Genomic DNA, 18967 nt, shown 5'->3' with positions numbered 1-18967 from the left:
CTGGCTTTGCATCAGCCTTAGACTCTGTGCCAAGACTGCATGCAAGAACTAGAACCCTGCATTGTAAGCCCTTCATTGTAAAATGATGTTTGTTTTAGAAAGCTCACCTTGCCAAACCAATCATGGCCAATCTCCTTTAGGTAAAGCAAGCTGTGGCGTCCAAGATCCGCTGACTTCAGCAGCTGAACTAAAATAGGGAGAAAGGAAGAGAGGTCATAAATTGAAAGCATGCAGCCTCAGGAAAAAGAGGTTATGTGACTTGTTTAACAATGAACAATGCATCATGGTGAAAGAGCCTTAACGCCAAGCCAGTTCTGCAAATCTTAGATAGTCATCGGCCAACCAGGAAGACAGTTTACAAGAAAGGTAACATTTAACTTTTATTATTTTGTTTAGAAAATGCTTACTTAAGAGACCTGAGGCTATAAATAAAAATCCAGCAAGTTTTTATAAAGGTTTTTTCTGAAATGGCGCACCAGGAAAGCAACACATTTGCAGTCAAAGGAAGATGGTGAAGAGACTAGCGCAGATAGTGAAGATGATGCAAAAAACAGTCATCACTGCAAAGCAGAAATCCATGGCTGGGTCTTCAGGGAGGAAACAGAACAGCAGTGCTGGCCCAGTTCAAGCCGGCATGACTCCCAAGAACACTCAGAGCTCTCATCCAGTTAGGAATGCAGTCCTTTCTCATTTTCTTCCCAGTGGCCATGGGCATCCTGCCGCACCACCACACACTGTCCCTCAACATTCCCATGTCTTGTGTCTGCAACTGCGGCCTGGAGGCTGGCATGTACCTTGGTGCGAAGTTCTTGTAATGAATGCCCAGATCTAAGAAGTTAGAGCTAAGAGCTCAGTCATCCTTTAGTCTCTGCTGGGCGTCTTCTCTCTCTGCTCTACGCATGTCAGAATGTGTCTGACGTCCCTCCAGCAGTGACATAAGAAGCGTATAATAGCCCTGTCTTTACTATGCTGTCTCTGTCCATGTCCCTGTCTCCCAACGGTGCTGTGGGGGCTGAGATAAACAAACAGAGCTCTGTAAGCACCAGAAAGACCTCTGTCAAACACATGACCCCCCCCCCCCCCCCCCCCCCCCCACACACACACACACACACACACACACACACACACACACACTCTCGTTAGTCTATGTGTGCACTATTCCCTTGTCCCCTCCTACAGTTCTCTCCCTGTATTATTTCTAGTGATGTGGCCCATCCTCCTCCTCCTCAGTGTTCCAGAGGTCACTCATTCCAGCCACTCACAGCCGCTCACGCTCTTCTCTATGGCAAAATCGCTGCCTTTGTGCAGGACGTGATGGCGCTTGGTACCCCCGGTACCAGGCCAGACACAAGGCCCATTCTCTACTCCTCAGAGCCTGGATTGTCACAGTGATAACAGCCTGCCCCCCTCCCTAGTCCCGGCTGGACACACAACTATCTCTCTCTTTTCTTTCCTACTATGGTCATCAACTGGCTCTTTTATATTATTTGAGTGGAATTTGGGAGCTATGCATTCCTACCCCACTACTGGCATTCCCATTGCAGGCCAGCCCTAGCCTCGGGCCATCTTCAAAAATGCAATCGAGCTAGAGTAATATGGTGTCCACTTGTATTTGAACGTTGTGATAATTACACATTTTTTTCTACATCTACACCATTTAAATAAATTACATCCATATTATGGCCACACTCATGAGTCTGATGTGCACAGAGGAGAAAACACTGGAGATTTCTGCTTATTGTCATGAGCCTGTAATTCAGTGAAATGAAGACCTGCTTATTTTATGGAAAACAAATCAAACCCTGTTCTCATTAATGTCTTGGGTGGTCTAACAAATACCTGTGCACTTGTACTACAAGGTAGCCATTGGAGCACAATTTTTTTTGTTAGCTCTTGCTCAAGCCAGAAAAAGTAAACCAATTAGGCTTTCTGGAGAATCACTAAAGTAATGTAAGTCTAGGTTCTTGCCCAATTTCATTACCACAATTTTTGTCCAGCTTCTTGGTCAGTTTTTTGTTCATTTTATTTAAATATTTTTATGCCACTTAGATGTGATTTTATACTTTGCCTATGCCATGTTTTGTCCTAATTGTTCTGTTTTCCCATTGTTCGTTTCTGTTTTTGGTGCACATGAGTTTGCAGGAGTAGACCTTTAGATATTCATTCATTCATTCATTCATCTCTAGTAACTGCTTTATCCTGGTCAGGGTCACTGTGGACCCGGAGCATATCCAGGGAACCTGGACAGAATATATATATATATATATATATATATATATATATATATATATATATATATATTTGGACAGTGACACAATTTTCGTAATCTTGCCTCTGTACACCACCACAGTGGATTTGAACTGAAGCAATCAAGATGTTACTGAAGTAGATTTTGGGGTTTAACAAAAATATTGCATTAACCATTTAGGAATTAAAGCCTTTTAATGGAGTCCCTCCATTTTCACGGGCTCAAAAGTAACTGGACAAACTAACATAATCATAAATATTAGGATTATTTTTAATACTTGGATGCAATGACAGACAGGCAATAACAGGCAGCCAATGACTGCCTGAAGTCTGGTACCCATGGACATCACCAAATGCTGCGTTTCCTCCTTTGAGATGCTTTGCCAGGCCTTTACTGCAGCCACCTTCAGCTTCTGCTTGTTTGTGGGTCTTTCTGCCTTCAGTTTTGTCTTCAGTGAGTGAAAAGCATGCTCAGTTGGGTTGAGGTCAGGTGACCGACTCAGCCATTTAAGAACATTCCATTTCCAAGCTCTTGGGTTGGTTTCACGATACGTTTTGGGTCATTATCCACCTGTACTGTGAAGTGCTGTCCTATCAGTTTTGCAGAATCCATCCTGCTACTTCTATCAGCAGTCACATTATCAATAAACACCAGTGACCCAGTTCCACTGGCAGCCATACATGCCCATGCCATAACACTACCTCCACATATTTGACAGATGATGTGTTATGCTTTGCTTCTCCATACTCATCTCTTCCCATCATTCTGGTACAAGTTAATCTTGCATCAGAACAGGGGCCCGTTCTTCGTACATTGCTTATTACATCCGAGATCAAAAGACACATCCGAGATGATATGATCCAGCTAATCATTATCTGGCTAATTAGGTTCTTCGAACACACCTGTTGTTGATGATTAGTATGGCTGAATTGAGTTATCTGAGATCATTGCGCGTTCATGCGCTGGTTTAAAAGGGGCTATGTATCGATAGTAGAAACACTGATCAGCAACGCTGCTATTGGTTGCCCACAATGGCCAAAGAGCGTGCCCACTTTTTCTCAGCGACAGAACAAGAACTATGGCGAGTTCCAAAATTTAATAAAAACGTCTGGGAACACCTCAAAGGCTGCAAACGCCAGGAGAGAGGGTTGGCAAAAAGTTGCAGACAAATTGAATGGGTAAGTAGTCATGGTGTTAGATGTTTTTATCATTTATTACAGTATATATTATGTACTTTTCTTTTTTTTTTTAATTTTCATAATTACTTTAATCTTTTATATTAGAGCCACCACGGGACCCACTAGAACTTGGGAACAAGTAAAGGTGAAATACAAGAATATTCTACAAAATGGTAATATTAACTACATATACTGTTCATGTACTGTATGTGTACTGTTGTAGACATATACAAGTTCTCTGCATCTCCAATAGTGTAAAGTGCCACTCACAAAGAATATCAACGCGATGCACACAGTTTGCTGTTATTAAAGCCCTACTCCGACGAGTCGAACTTTTAATATGAGGTTCCAACAAATTAATTATGTAAATGACACCCTCACGTGAAAAATGATATCTTTCAAAAAGTGCACTGTGCTAATGGATCCTGTCTGTCTCGCTAAACGCGATTAATTCTAAAAGCTCTGCGAATTATCCTCGCACCTTCCGCAACAGGTTGCTCTCATAAAAATGGGCAAGACATGGCTGCAAAAGACTTCCTGTATCACCTCCGCTTATAAAGCCGCGATCTAATCCTGTTTACATGAAATAAGCCTGCTCCCGAGCAGGTTTAAGCTTACCGACCCGTTGCTATGACGACAACTTCAGGATGAGCGTCGAAGAACCAAATAATCCAAGATCATGCCAAATCGTCAACAATCAAATCCAGCTAACTGAGTTAGCGACGTACGAAGAACGGGCCCCTGGTCAGGCTTTTATAGAGTTTTTTTTAGCAAAGTCAAATCTGGCCAGTGGTTTGCATCTTGAGGTAAACTGTCCATTTCATGATGTAGACTTTGACAATGGCATGCTTACCTCCTCAAGAATGTTCTTGACTTGGCTAGATGTTGTGAAGGGATGTACCAAAGAATGTACCAAATTGTTGATTTGGCCACTCATAAAGTTACTGCTATCTCTCTGATAGGTCTGTTTTGTTTTTTCAGCCTAATGATGGCCTCTCTCACTTGCATCGACACCTCTTTGGACTGCATAGTGAGAGTTCCCATGAACAGCTACCAAATTCAACGCTTGGAATCAACTCCAGACCTTTTATCTCCTTAATTTGTCATGAAATAAGGAGTAAACAGGCCACGACTGGCCATTAAACTGCTTATCAGTCAGTTGTCCAATGACTTTTGAGCCTGGGAAAATGACTGTAACTCCTAAACAGTTATTTAACAATATTTTTATTAAACCCATTGAATTAAAGCTGAAAGTCTACATCTCAATCACATCTTGATTGCTTCATTTCAAATCCATTGCAGTGGAGTACAGAGGCAAAACTACGAAAATTGTGTCACTGTCCAAATATATATATATATATATATATATATATATATATATATATGTGTGTGTGTGTGTGTGTGTGTGTATGTGTGTGTGTGTGTGTGTGTATGTGTTATACAGTGCCCTCCACTAATATCGGCACCCTTGGTAAATATGATCAAAGAAGGCTGTGAAAAGTTGTCTTGTTTGTTTAACCTTTTGATCGTTTGTTCAGAAAATTCACAAAAATTCTCTGCTCTCATGGATATCAAAAACAACACTGACTTAAAAAAAAAAAAAAAAAAAAAAAAAAAAAAAAAAAAAAAACCTTTGTGAAATATATGCGTGGCACATTTATTGGCATCCCTATGAATTCATATGAGAAAAATATATCTGAAGTATATTCCCATTGATATTTAACTTTTTGTTTTTATACCCAGTACACCTGGGTGACTAGGAACAGGAAATTGTTCAACCATGATTTTGTTCCATGAAACCATGAAATTGTTCAACCAGGGGTATAAATATGAGGTAACACATAGGCCAAATTCCCTTAGTCATTCATCACAATGGGTAAGACCAAGGAATATAGCTGTGATGTGCGGCAAAAGGTTGTTGAGCTTCATAAAATGGGAAGTGGCTATAAGTAAAGGGCAAAAGCATTAAAAATGCCCATTTCCACCATCAGGGCAATAATTAAGAAGTTCCAGTCAACTGGAAATTTTATGAATCAACCTGGAAGAGGACGTATGTCTATATTGTCTCAACGCACTGTGAAGAGGATGGTTCGAGTGGCCAAAAAATCTCCAAGGATCACAGCTGGAGAATTGCAGAAGTTAGTTGTGTCTTGGGGTGATAAAGTCTCCAAAACTACAATCCAATGTCACCCACATCACCACAAGTTGTTTGGAAGGGTTTCAAGAAAAAAAGCCTCTACTCTCATCCAAAAACAAACTCAAGTGTCTTCAGTTTGCCAGACACTACTGGAACTTCAAATGGGATCGGGTTCTTTGGTCAGATGAAACCAAAATAGAGCTTTTTGGCAATAAACACCAGAGGTGGGTTTGGCGCACACAGAGAGGTAGCCATATGAAAAAGTACCTCATGCCCATGGTTAAATATGGTGGTGGCTCTTTAATGGTTTGGGGCTGTTTTTCTTCCTGTTTTTCTTCCAGAGGACCTGGAATGTGTGTAAATGAGCACCTGAATACCTCTGCCAGAAAGTTTAAAATGGGCCGTAGCTGGAACTTCCAGCAGGACAATGATCCAAAACATACATCGGAATCAACACAAAAATGGTTTACTGACCACAAAATCAAGGTCCTGCCACGGCCGTCCCAGTCACCTGACCATAGAAAACCTGTGGGGTGAACTGAAGAGGAGAGTCCACCAGTGTGGATCTTAAAAACCTCATCAGGCATTATAGGAGAAGACTCAGAGCTGTTATCTTGGCAAAGGGAGGTAGCACAAAGTTTTAACTAAAAGGATGCTAATAATTGTGCCACACATATATTTAACAAAGTTTTTTTGTATAAACCTGTTGTGTTTGCAATTGTTTGATATCCATGAGAGTAGAGTATTTTTGTGAATTTTTTGAACAAAAGATCAAAAGGTAAACAATAAAGACAATTTTTCAAAGCCTTCTTTTTGCTCATATTTACCAAGGGTGCCAATATTAGTGGAGGGCACTGTGTGTGTGTGTGTGTGTATATATATATATATATATATATGTATATATATATATATATATATATATATATACACTATATTACCAAAAGTATTCGGTCACCTGCCTTGACTCACATATGAACTTAAGTGCCATCCCATTCCTAACCCATAGGGTTCAATATGATGTCGGTCCACCTTTTGCAGCTAGTACAGCTTCAACTCTTCTGGGAAGGCTGTCCACAAGGTTGAGGAGTGTGTTTATAGGAATTTTTGACCATTCTTCCAAAAGCGCATTGGTGAGGTCACACACTGATGTTGGTCGAGAAGGCCTGGCTCTCAGTCTCCGCTCTAATTCATCCCAAAGGTGTTCTATCGGGTTCAGGTCAGGACTCTGTGCAGGCCAGTCAAGTTCATCCACACCAGACTCTGTCATCCATGTCTTTATGGACCTTGCTTTGTGCACTGGTGCACAGTCATGTTGGAAGAGGAAGGGGCCCGCTCCAAACTGTTCCCACAAGGTTGGGAGCATGGAATTGTCCAAAATGTTTTGGTATCCTGAAGCATTCAAAGTTCCTTTCACTGGAACTAAGGGGCCAAGCCCAACTCCTGAAAAACAACCCCACACCATAATTCCTCCTCCACCAAATTTCACACTCGGCACAATGCAGTCCAAAATGTACCGTTCTCCTGGCAACCTCCAAACCCAGACTCGTCCATCAGATTGCCAGATGGAAAAGCGTGATTCATCACTCCAGAGAACGCGTCTCCACTGCTCTAGAGTCCAGTGGCGGCGTGCTTTACACCACTGCATCCGACGCTTTGCATTGCACTTGGTGATGTGTGGCTTGGATGCAGCTGCTCGGCCATGGAAACCCATTCCATGAAGCTCTCTGCGTACTGTACTTGGGCTAATCTGAAGGTCACATGAAGTTTGGAGCTCTGTAGCAATTGACTATATTTAGGAGCGAGGAAATTTCACGACTGGATTTGTTGCACAGGTGGCATCCTATGACAGTTCCACGCTGGAATTCACTGAGCTCCTGAGAGCGGCCCATTCTTTCACAAATGTTTGTAAAACCAGTCTGCATGCCTAAGTGCTTGATTTTATACACCTGTGGCCAGGCCAAGTGATTAGGACACCTGATTCTGATCATTTGGATGGGTGACCGAATACTTTTGGTAATATAGTGTATATACACACACACACAAATTTAGTGCTAGATTCTATCAAAGGAATATGAAGCTCCTAATACATGCCATCAACTTTGCTCCTGTTGTTGGAAGATACACCTCATCTGCCCTCCATCATATCCCAGATAATATTTTATACAAGGAGAAAGTTTGACAGAATGGAAACCACCCACAAAGGGATTTCAGTCTCATAACAAACACACATGCATCCATGTACAGATATAGCAGTTATACATAGCTATAAAGATATATAGATTTTAAATTTATTTAGAAGACTTATGTAAATGTGACAGTAGTTACTCATATGGGAGTATATCTGAGATTTGTGATTCCACACAGCAGTGGCGGTGTGTCAGATATAAGAGTAATGGTCCTGTTTAGTGCTCACTAATCCGTAGAAAATGAAAGCAAATATTACACATTCCATTTTTCTTTGTGTAGGTTCTGAAAGGTGGCACACTGCAGTACATGTACCTGATATGTTGTACATTTTCACTGAATTAATAAGATCCTACTGCACATTTGCCCCATCTGTTCTGTGTGCTAAGAGCTTCACTCAGTCTGCCATATCCCTGAGAAAGTCTCTGGAAGGAAAAGAGAAATAAACAGGTGGGGAGTATTTGTATTTCTCTTAAGTATTAATTTTCTGTTCTGTTCTTTTCAGCTTTCATGAATTAGCACAGTGTAGGAAAAAGCTGGAAGATGAACAAGCATTATCCAGCCTCACCGTGACCAAGCACTGCTCAGTCTAATGGGGACCTGGACCCACATCTCTCCCTCCCCACAACACCTGGACCAATCACATGGCTGTAACTACGGATGACTGGAGGGAAGGATCCGATTGGCTCCCTTGCTAAAGGATCTTGCTTCAATCCAAGGTTCCGCCTTCTACCCCCTCCTTACAGTCCACATAGAAAGAGCATGTGAGTCATAAAGCGAGCATCTGACATACTGCACCATACACACACACACACACACATTCCCACTCAGACACAGTCTGCCGTTCAATCTGCTGTTTATCATTTAATGCAAAATCGCGAAATATTTTCATTTTTATAAGTTAAAATTTAGGGTGCACATAGTCAATCTATAGTCCACCAGAATATAAGTCAAAAGAAACATTTTCTAATCCTGTTGGATGGTGAAATACCGTAATTGCATGTATTCTAGTTCTCTACAAATGACCACAGTATAGCAACAGTGAACAACCACGCTTCTATATTTTTCTCTCTTCTCTTTCTAGTTCTGCTTTTCAGATGGCTTCCTCAAGCCACGCCGCAGTCCTCTGGGCCAGTCTTGCTGCATGTTATGCAACAGACAGATGTGCATCCAGCTCTCGGAGGCAGCCATCTCTCTGCTCCAGTGTTCACTGTGAGAATGCAAACAACCCGACTCTTTTTTCCATATGCAACCCCAGCAAGCTGGGACAGAAAGCCTGTTCTTTAAAGGCCAACTAAGACATGCAGGCACTACACCAGACTGGTATCTACATAATACCAGTTCAGTGTGTCCCGGCTACACTCTGACGCACTACTGTTCTCAGATAGATTAGAGATTGCTGAAACATGCAACAGAACAATGGCTGTTACATTCCATGTCAGATTAGCACACACAAAAGCACACATAAACCTCTTTTATACATGCAGTTTTACATAGTAGGCAAGAGCTTAAGTGTGAATGCAAACCAGAGTACAACTCCTAGTAAAATATCAAAAGGGTTGCTTTGTGAACAGAATCTGAAACATTACCAGAAAATAGAGTAACATTTTTCTTTATCCTATGATGCGTTGAAACCTTTTTCAAAACATTATTATAATAAAGTTGAATAGGGTAAAGTTCTGACGACAGACCATTTAGATATGACAGTGCTGATGGCCATTAATGCTGAGGTTAAAATTCTTCAGTAAAATAATCATATAGTCTTGGCATTTATAAGCAGTCTCTGAAAACAGAATGGAATGAGACAGAACGAAATGAGAATTTAATGCAAAATGTGAATGTGGACATCCCAGAAAAATGCCGAAAATAACATTGCAGGTTTTAAATGTGAAATCACTAATACACTACGCTATAATATATTTAAGTGTATATATGACATACAGTGGATATAAAAAGTCTACACACCCCTGTTAAAATGGCAGGTTTTTGTGAAGTAAAAAAAAATGAAACTATGATAAATCATGTCAGATCTTTTCCCACCTTTTTTTGGATGTAAGCTTACTAGCAGACACCTGAATGTTTTGCACGAACATTGACCGGTATTTGTAGCTATTCATGATTCCCTCCACCTTGATAAAAGCCCCAGTTCTGGCTGAAGAAAAACAGCCCTAAAGCATGATGCTACCACCACCATGCTTCACTGTGGGTATGGTGTTCTTTTGGTGATGTGCTTTTTTTGCACCAAACATACATTTTGGAATTATGGAATTATTATACCTTTTGGAATTGGTCTCATCAAACCATAATACATTTTGCTACATGGTTTGGGGTGATTTAGTTGAGCTTGGATGATTTTTGTGAGAAAGGGCTTCCGTCTAGCCACCCGACCCCATAGCCCAGACATGTGAGAAGAATACAAGAGATTGCTGTGACATGCAGAGAGTAATCACTACTTCTAATGTTTTGGAAATTCTTTTGTATCCCTCTCCTGATCGATGAGTGCTGTACATGAAGTGAGATATTGTACAGGCTTTGTAAGATCTTTGCAGACCATGGCTTTCACAGTTAAATAAAACCAAGAAGATGTCAAGAAAATCCTACAGAAAGAGCTGATCTTTATTTGGGGTTAATCAGAATAATTTCACTGTTGACAGCTGTATGATAATTACTTTTGAACATGAGATTGAATGTGATTGTTTCATTCTGAACACAGCCAAATCCCCAGTTGTAAAAGGACGTGCATACTTACGCAACCAGGTTATTGTAACTTTTTTATTTTTCTTATTTTTCCCTATGATGTTTCTGATTGTTTTTCACTTAATTTTTATACACTGTAATTTCACATTGAGGGTGGAAAAAGTTCTGAGAAGATTTATGTTGGTTTCATTTTTTTTACATCACAAAAACCTACCATAGTAACAGGGGTGTGTAGACTTTTTATATCCACTGTAAAATGCCATTTTTACCTATCAATACAGATATACATTTCAGATTAGATGATCATGTTTTTTCATAGAATTTGGTGAAAAAGATTAAAGGAATAATTTGGGGTAAAATCAAGTTTACAAAAATTTTCCACTCCACCATGAAAATTTGACATCCACCATGAAATGCCTGGATGTCAAAATACTCTGCACTGAAGCTACAAGGTTAACACAGCTAACAATTAAAAGGAGCTGAACTGATAGTAAATGATGGTCATACGTTTTAGCTGCACTGGTCTTAGAGATCCAGTAAAAAAATATGTCTTAACTGACTACATTTTATGTACAGTAGGTGGAGAATTTGTATAAAACACCTCCTTTTAAAGAAAAGGAATATTCATAAATGTTATACACTATTGTATATTAATTTTATCCTAAATTACTAGTTTTATATGATAACATTGTTGAATGCTCTCACAACATGAAGTTGTTTTTCTTTTCTTAGTAATTTCAAGAGTGACAATGACTATTTTTATGGTATAATGTAAGTGATAACTGGAATTATGGAGTTTCACAGACATTACACAACATTAAACATAACTATAAACTAACAAACGTGCCATTCTTTCTAATTCATTGTAATTGTTGGCAATAGTGCTGGGCGATTTTCACGATTAATTTTGTTAATTCGAATTAATGTTTTAACAAGATTTTCAAAATGTTCCAATCAAGGCTGTACATGTTTATTTATATTGGTACAGGTTTGAAAAGTCAGATGCACAAGTTTATGCAAAACATAACGCTGCATTACTGTACATCCTAAGCGGCAACTTGCCAGTCGGAATTATGTCATTTTTGACCTCGGCATATTCGACAGACGAAGTGGGAAACTGAATGTTCGTATGTTCGTATTTTGTTAGAAACAAGCTAGGCAGCTAACTTGGATGAGTGATGTATATTTTCTTTCTCAAACAGCAAACTGTATAGTCAGTGTTTTAGATTTAAGAAAATGAATATGTTGATTAATCTAAAGCTGATACTTGTATATAATGTAACTCATTTAAAGGTAAAAAGTTTTGCTTTGTTTATTTCTGATGCTGTGTGCAACCATGTTGATTTGACGTCACTCTGTAAATGGGGAAGGAACTAGAATTGGAGAAGAATACCACAAGTTGACTTCTTGGTTGCAGTGATATTTCATGTCACGAAAGACATTGTCCCCATTTACTCTGTCAAGAATGAAGGGTTTACTTAGTGTTCTATAGTAAATAGTGCAAAGAATGCTTTTTTAATATCCTTTCTTTAAATATCCTTTATAGATGGTGCTGTTACTATTTTTCCAAAATCCATTCTAATAAATAAAAGACTTTATAAATAAATTGCGTAATTTTTCAACTGCATTATGCAAGAACAAAAAAAATTGGAATCGTAATCGAGAATCATTCATTAAGTTGATAAAAAATCGAGATTTTTCTTTCTTTTTTTTTTTTTTTGCAATATCGCCCAGCCCTAGTTGGCAAATTGTTTTGGCTGCTTTGCATCCCAACATCCCATCATTGATTATTTTCCTATAACAGCCTATATCAAAGCATATTACATGAATCTACAACATGTTCTTACTTGATCTACATGGTTGTTTGGCCACAGGCAGTGAAACCTCAGTGAGGGGCAGGACGTAGACATCTGGGCCATCTTGAGAGCCAGAGGAGGCGAGAGTGGACAGATCCGCTTGGTACTCCTCACCAGTGTTTTCAAACTCCTGCACAAGACAAATACACGTGCACACACACACACACACAAATATATATATATATATATATATATATATATATATATATATATATATATATATGCACTATATGGTCAACAGTTTGTGGATACTTGACCATCACATCCATATGTGCTTGTTGAACATCCCATTCTAAAACCATGGGCATTAACATTGAGTTGGTCCCCCATTTGTATAACAGCCTCCACTCTTCAGTAAAGGCTTTCCACTAGATTTTGGAACATTGCCAAAAGAACAGTGGTGAGGTAGGGCACTGATTTTGGGCACAGGGACATTGTCATAATGGAACATGTATGGGCTAGGCCCCTTAGTTCCAGTGAAGGGAAATCTTAATGCTACAGATCTTAATGCTCTAGAAAACTGTGTTTCCAACTTTGTGGCATCAATTTGGGGAAGGCCCATACAGTCTCCTCTGAAAGTATTGTAAAAGCAAGGCCAGTTCTTTTGTTTTTGCTATACACTGAAGACATTTGGGTTTAAGATCAAAAGATGGATATGAGATGTTAAATCAGAATATCAGCTTTCATTTCCTGATTTTCCATCTAGATGTGTTTAACAATTTAGAACATGGCACCTTTGGTGGCAGACCACCCAATTTTTAGGTGAGCAAAAGTATCAAAACAGTTAGTCTTAAAGTAATTTAAAATAAAAAAAAAACATAATATTTGTTTGCATATCACTTTCTTGCAATAACTGCATCAAGCCGGCAACCCACTGGCACTGAACTGTTGCATTCCTCTTTTGTGATGCTTTTCCAGGCTTGTACTGCAGCTTCTTTCAGTTGTTGTTTGTTTTGGTTTCTCCCTTCAGTCGCCTCTTCAGGAGGTGAAATGCAAGTTCAATTGGGTTAAGGTCTGGTGAGTGACTTGGCCAGTCTAAAACCTTCTACTTTTTCCCCTGATTCCAGTCCTTTGTTGTGTTGGCAGTGTGTTTTGGGTCACCGTCTTGCTGCATGATGAACTTCCTCCCAATTAGATTGATTGCATTTCTCTGTAAATTGTCAGATAGAATGTTTCTGTAGACTTTTGAATTCATTCTACTGCTACCATCATGAGTAGTAGGCCTCTGTATTTCTACTCTCAATGTCTTCGAAAGGTGGATTGAGATACCTTCACCCCTTTTATTTTTTTATTTGTATTTATATTCACCATTAAATTTCTGATATTAAAACTCTAAAGTTGTAGCACTGAAGAGGTACAGCACTTTAAAGTGGACACCTGACAAAACAGTGGTCATAAAATGTATCTCACTGATTAGACACAGAATAAACAGAGAATAAATAGTAGCATGCCTGTGTTTAATAGCAGTCTTACAGAATATAAACACATTTTCTGACTAACTAAAAATTCTGACAGATTTATCCCCTCTTGATTTGATTAATTTAGGAGTGTCAAATTATTTGTCTGTGGTAAATTTAAGAGAGGACTTGTAACCTAAAGCTTTCCATTTCCTTGTCATTTAACTTACTGCCAATACTGTCATTATTATTAATGAGACCATTAATTTTGCATTTAGTCAATTTTGCTACCAAAATTGATTAAAGTAATTAATGTAGTTCTCTGCCTTGTACAGAATCTTACTGCACTGCTTAATGACTTTCTGGTGTTTGGAGGTTTGTGCAACAGACAGGCTTCTATTTACTGGGGAACAGATGGAGTAGGAGGCTGGACTGGAAAACTCTGACCTACTGGACTCTCTCTCCCTCTCTCTCTCTCTCTCTCTCTCCTCTCTCTCTCGCCTCCCTATGCTGATGAGACATAGATAAAGCTTCTATTTAACTGATTCTCCACATGCTCCCATTGACCCCCAAACAAGCAGGCATTCATGGATGTACATACACTTTCAGACACAGGCACCACTTCATACATAGTCAATATGTATATCACCTCCACAACTGTATATCAACGTCCAACAACCACCTCTTCTCATGAATTCACACCCATACAGAACAGTGGAGCCCTCTGCTGCACCAAGACACAGTACGTCCTAACCACAGAAACCGACCAACACCCACATGTTAATCTACAGTAACTGGCACACAAAAAGGCTTTATAAATTAGCCTCCCAAACCAACCTCAAGAATGAAAACCAAAGCTGTATCAACACTCACATTTGTTCATCTCTCCCTATGTAATATTTGTAAGGACTAGGATGTGTCATTTTATTTTGCAGGTCAAGAAATTAATTTTGTTTCTTTCATCATTCTTCCGATAAGTCCTGGTTACATGCTCCAGTAGAAACTTAACCAGCAACCAGTATGTTGCTAATATTGGGATCCAGTTGCTATTTCATGGAGGAAATAAAAGCACAACATGGGGTGTTATGTTTGAATTTTCCTGTTGTGATATTTTCTAACCCACTTTGGTCCAAAATTGTGCTAACAACATTCCTGTCTCTTGGGTCCTTGCATACACAAGCCCAAAACATGTTATTTGTAGGTTATGCAAGCCAGGTGTTTCATTGTACTGCTAAAATATTGTCACGAATTTTGTAAGTGAAATATCTAATCATACCTTATTACAAAGATTTTACTGCACAAAGCCACTGCTGAACTGACATCACCTAATTTTGATAATGTATTTGTTCTAACTCCGCCCCTTTATACAATTACATAAACCTTGGTCATTTGGTCATCGCATTTTGCATTCTTAACCCTTCCATGAGCCTCGGATTAACACATCTCAACAGTGTAAAGTGTTGAGAAACCTCCTCCATGCAACTCTCTTTTGGCACGCATGCTTTATGCTTTAGTGATCAGGGAAGAAGGGACGGGGGAGCCAACAGTCCCTAAAGAACAGCCAGCTGCAGACAGCCTCAGAGCAGAGGAAGAGGGGGCGGAAAATACTACTGCAGAGAGACTCAGCCTCAGTTTTTACATTCCGTTCCCTTCCCCCTCGCGTCCTGTCCCTTTCCCTTTCTCTTTTCTCTCTTTCTGTCCATTTCTAATCTCTGTCTAACCAACCACACTACAACCACCGTTCTCTAATGATAAACTACATACACAAAGCTCTCCTCTCCACAGGGTGGCATCTCTGCAATGTCCACATCATAACAAACACTGTCCTAATTATCAGTGACATGGTGACATCTCTGACTCAGCCACCTTCACAGTCCATCACAAACCGCCCAGTGTGGGTGAGCCAGAGATAAACCAACCACCTACACACACATACCATTCTCTTACAGCTGTAAAGACCACATGTACACTCCCATTAAGCCTCAATGTGAGGAGCTTAGAGGTCCAAACTAATAAAACCTTGATACATTAATTGCCAGGTATCAGAGTTTTCAGTGGGGAAACTAGCTGTGATGAATCATGCTTCAGGGCCAATGAAACCAGGAGCTAATCAGTATTAATGCTTGTCTATTCCTCATCTCATTGATACACTGATCCACACCTGCATCCTTACTGGTGCATGTCAAAGCTGTCTACTTATCCTCATCATTCTGGCTACAACCTCTAATTTAGGACAGTCCACAAACTGCTAAAAACAGTTTAGTACAGTAATCTAAAAGGCCGTTTCTTTTTCTCTGTCTTTTTTTAGTCATCTGTCTTCCGCTCGTCTCCTGGAACAGATACACTTCCTATTTTACCAGTTTCAGTCCACACCAAATCCACCAACTCATGTCTGTCACAATGTGACTTCATCCATCCTGCTATGTTTATCTATGCTCTGCTTTTTTTTTTACTTGCATGTGTGAGAGAAGTGAAAACGCCATAGAGAACTGAGGACTTGCACATCAACTCAGGTCATCAACCTCTAGATGACTGGCATGTCCTTCTCTGAGACATACAGCCCCAATGTCTCCATTCTTTCCAGTAAGATATTAAAAAGACATTCCTCTTCAGACAATATGTATGATAATACTTTGATATTGTTCTTTGCACTTATTTTAATTGTCTATTTCTAAACTTGTCCATATTATTGTTTATGCACTTCAGTTTGAAATTCAATCTTATTGTCACTGCCTGGACCATTCCAGCATTTGTACGAACCAACACTTGTCTCTAGTCTTTCAGATTAGGAATCCTTGCACATTCTCTACATACTTTGTACTGATGTACCTTCAACTGTTTGCAAGTTGTGTAAGGTGCTCTAAGTGACTAATTAAATATATAAACTAAATGTATATATTGTATATAGTGTTGTTACAGGAATGACACTCATTACACCAATATCTGGAACCAGATTAAACACAGATGCTGTTTATTCGCCGTCTCACTATCTCATGTCAAGTGTGTTGTAAGTACAGCTGGCCCAACTTCATCCCAACAGCCCATGTTCTATTAAGGTTGTTATATGTTCAGGCATTAATTTTTTTGCACTGTTGCTTACCTTCCATCAAAAGTGCTGTGGATTGCAACAACCACACCTTTAGCATTTAGTTAAAGAATTTCAAAGCATAGTAGTATCATTTATTTATTAGCTATTACAGCAAAACAACTGAAGTCTTATATTTAAGTATTCTGTGTATGTATGATTTCCAGATAATAAAATAGCCAGTGTAAAATAACACTGGGTATGTGCACTATATTGGTTAGCTAGCACCAATCTGTAGCAATAAAAACAAACAGCTTACATATTAACTGAAGTAGGTATGCTAGCTATTCTGCCATGCTAACTATTGTATATACTATAATTACGTGTGCATCATGGCTAGTACGGAGCTGCCAACCCTGAAGAGGAATAATCAGTGGGTGGGGCTTGAGGGTACAATACAGAACATTTTCAACATATTACTGATTTATTGATCCCTGAAACCAGGACTAAAACATGTTCTCATGAGCAGATAAACACAATGTCAATGACTCAGTATTTTGATTATTGATAAAATCAGTCCATTTTGAAATCTCATGTCTAATGTCCCTCGTAGAAAATGAAATGGTTCCACATGGCCAACATTTTCACTTGATTTCCTGCTGCTCAAACTGTTTAAACATGTCTGAGGCTTTACCGATGTATGCGAGCAAAGGAAACAAACTGCATTTTTTATCACTTTCTACTTCTTTATTTTTCAAAATTATTTTTTAAATTGCTAGATTTGCCACTTCATTTCAAACTTCAAACTCAAACTTTGGTAAAGAATTTTCATGCTTTTTCTCTTTTGGCCAAACACTGAAAGTGCTATTTTCGTGACAATTTTCGGTGGCCAAAATTTCAGTGTATCCCTAATAAATGAGTTAACTTTATCCTTGTGTAATGTTACCTAAGTCAAACATACAATGAGATTTTATTTCACATTAATATACTCAAAAGAATTCACCTTTACCTTGACAGAAAGCAATAAAATAAAAAATGCATTAAGGTTGGCATGCCTGCTATTAGTGCTGGCTGTGTTTTTTTGGTCAAGGCATTTGAACACTTCTTATGTTATACTGTTTGGTGTTATATTGGTTTTACATAATAAAATCAGTCATGCTAATTTAACTGCCTGTAACAATAAAATGTATCTATAGAATCTAAAGTGTTTTGGTAATGTTTAAAAATAGGACATGTGGAATGCTGAATGGTAGGAAATGAGAATATACATGACTAATATTGTCATGAGATGTCATGACTGATGTCCAACCCGGCCCCACCTTGAGTTTTGGACTGGATGGAAGGGTGTTCACCCTATGGCCATGTCCCTCCTGGTGTGAATTCTAGGTCACTTTCTGGTTTTGTCTCTCATATCTTTCTCTCTTTCTTGTTTCTTTGTTTCACTTCCTCCATCTGTGCTAATAAATCAAGCAGGGTCTTACTCATTTCACTGAGTAATGGCTGCAAAAAAATCCTGCTGAAGCCAAGAAATCAAGATTTAATTTCTCATCCACTTCTAATTTTTCCAACCAGTTTGATAGATGAAGCAAGTCGGTGAGGAGGGCACACTCACCTTGAAGCTGATGTCCCCTTTCTTGCAGCACAGGCAGGCCAGCATGAGGAAGATGAATGTGAAGAGGCCAGAGAAGGAGACAGCCACCACAGCCAGAGAGGATGGCCATGACAGCTCACTCAGGGGGGCGCCACCTACAGGACCCAAGCAGAGGTGCAGCCGTTACAATGGGTATGTAATCTTGCCAGCTTGCAGTTTTTTGAAAGAAACTTAAAGAAGTTTTACGACACTAAGGAGAAATGAGGCATGGAAACAATGACTGACTTAAAAGCAGAGCAACATCAGCAATGCAGCATGAAAAGAAGCTTTGTGTCTTCCTCTAGTGCAAGGAATAGAGACACTTTTGTGGCCCATTTAGAGTCTATTCATTTCCCAATTCAATTTATCTGGATGTTTCATAACACTCTAAAACAGTATGTGCCTCCTGGTGGTTGATTTAATTTTGTGGCCACTGTGTGTGAGCGCTAGATCACATTGCCTCCTGAGAAAGACCACGATGAAAATGGTTTTAATGGAGTGTAAATTGTCTTTCACTGTTGCTGCTACACTATGAAACACAATCTGGATGAAAAAAAAAACACAACCAAATCTCAGCAGTGATATGAAAAGGTTCTCTTCTCTCCAGCTAATTTA

The 18967-nt window shown here is 39.3% G+C and overlaps 1 protein-coding gene across 3 annotated transcripts in view; it reads right to left on the bottom strand.

The window, feature by feature from the left end:
- aatka (apoptosis-associated tyrosine kinase a) overlaps nt 1-18967 on the bottom strand; it is a 42264-nt gene that overhangs the window by 8749 nt on the left and 14548 nt on the right. The window contains exons 2-4 of one of the 3 annotated variants that reach the window (XM_026916454.3): nt 18335-18468; nt 12292-12430; nt 108-187 (exon numbers count right to left, since the gene is read on the bottom strand). In XM_026916454.3, coding sequence (XP_026772255.3) covers nt 108-187; nt 12292-12430; nt 18335-18468 — 353 coding nt within the window. Of the gene's footprint in view, nt 1-107; nt 188-407; nt 1000-12291; nt 12431-18334; nt 18469-18967 lie in introns of those variants that run through there. The other 2 variants (XM_026916456.3, XM_053239244.1) reach the window with 2 other exon arrangements.

This window comes from Pangasianodon hypophthalmus, chromosome 13 (assembly GCF_027358585.1).
Source record: "Pangasianodon hypophthalmus isolate fPanHyp1 chromosome 13, fPanHyp1.pri, whole genome shotgun sequence".
NCBI classification, from domain to species: Eukaryota; Metazoa; Chordata; class Actinopteri; order Siluriformes; family Pangasiidae; genus Pangasianodon; species Pangasianodon hypophthalmus.
This window is presented reverse-complemented; position numbering and strand designations above follow the sequence as displayed.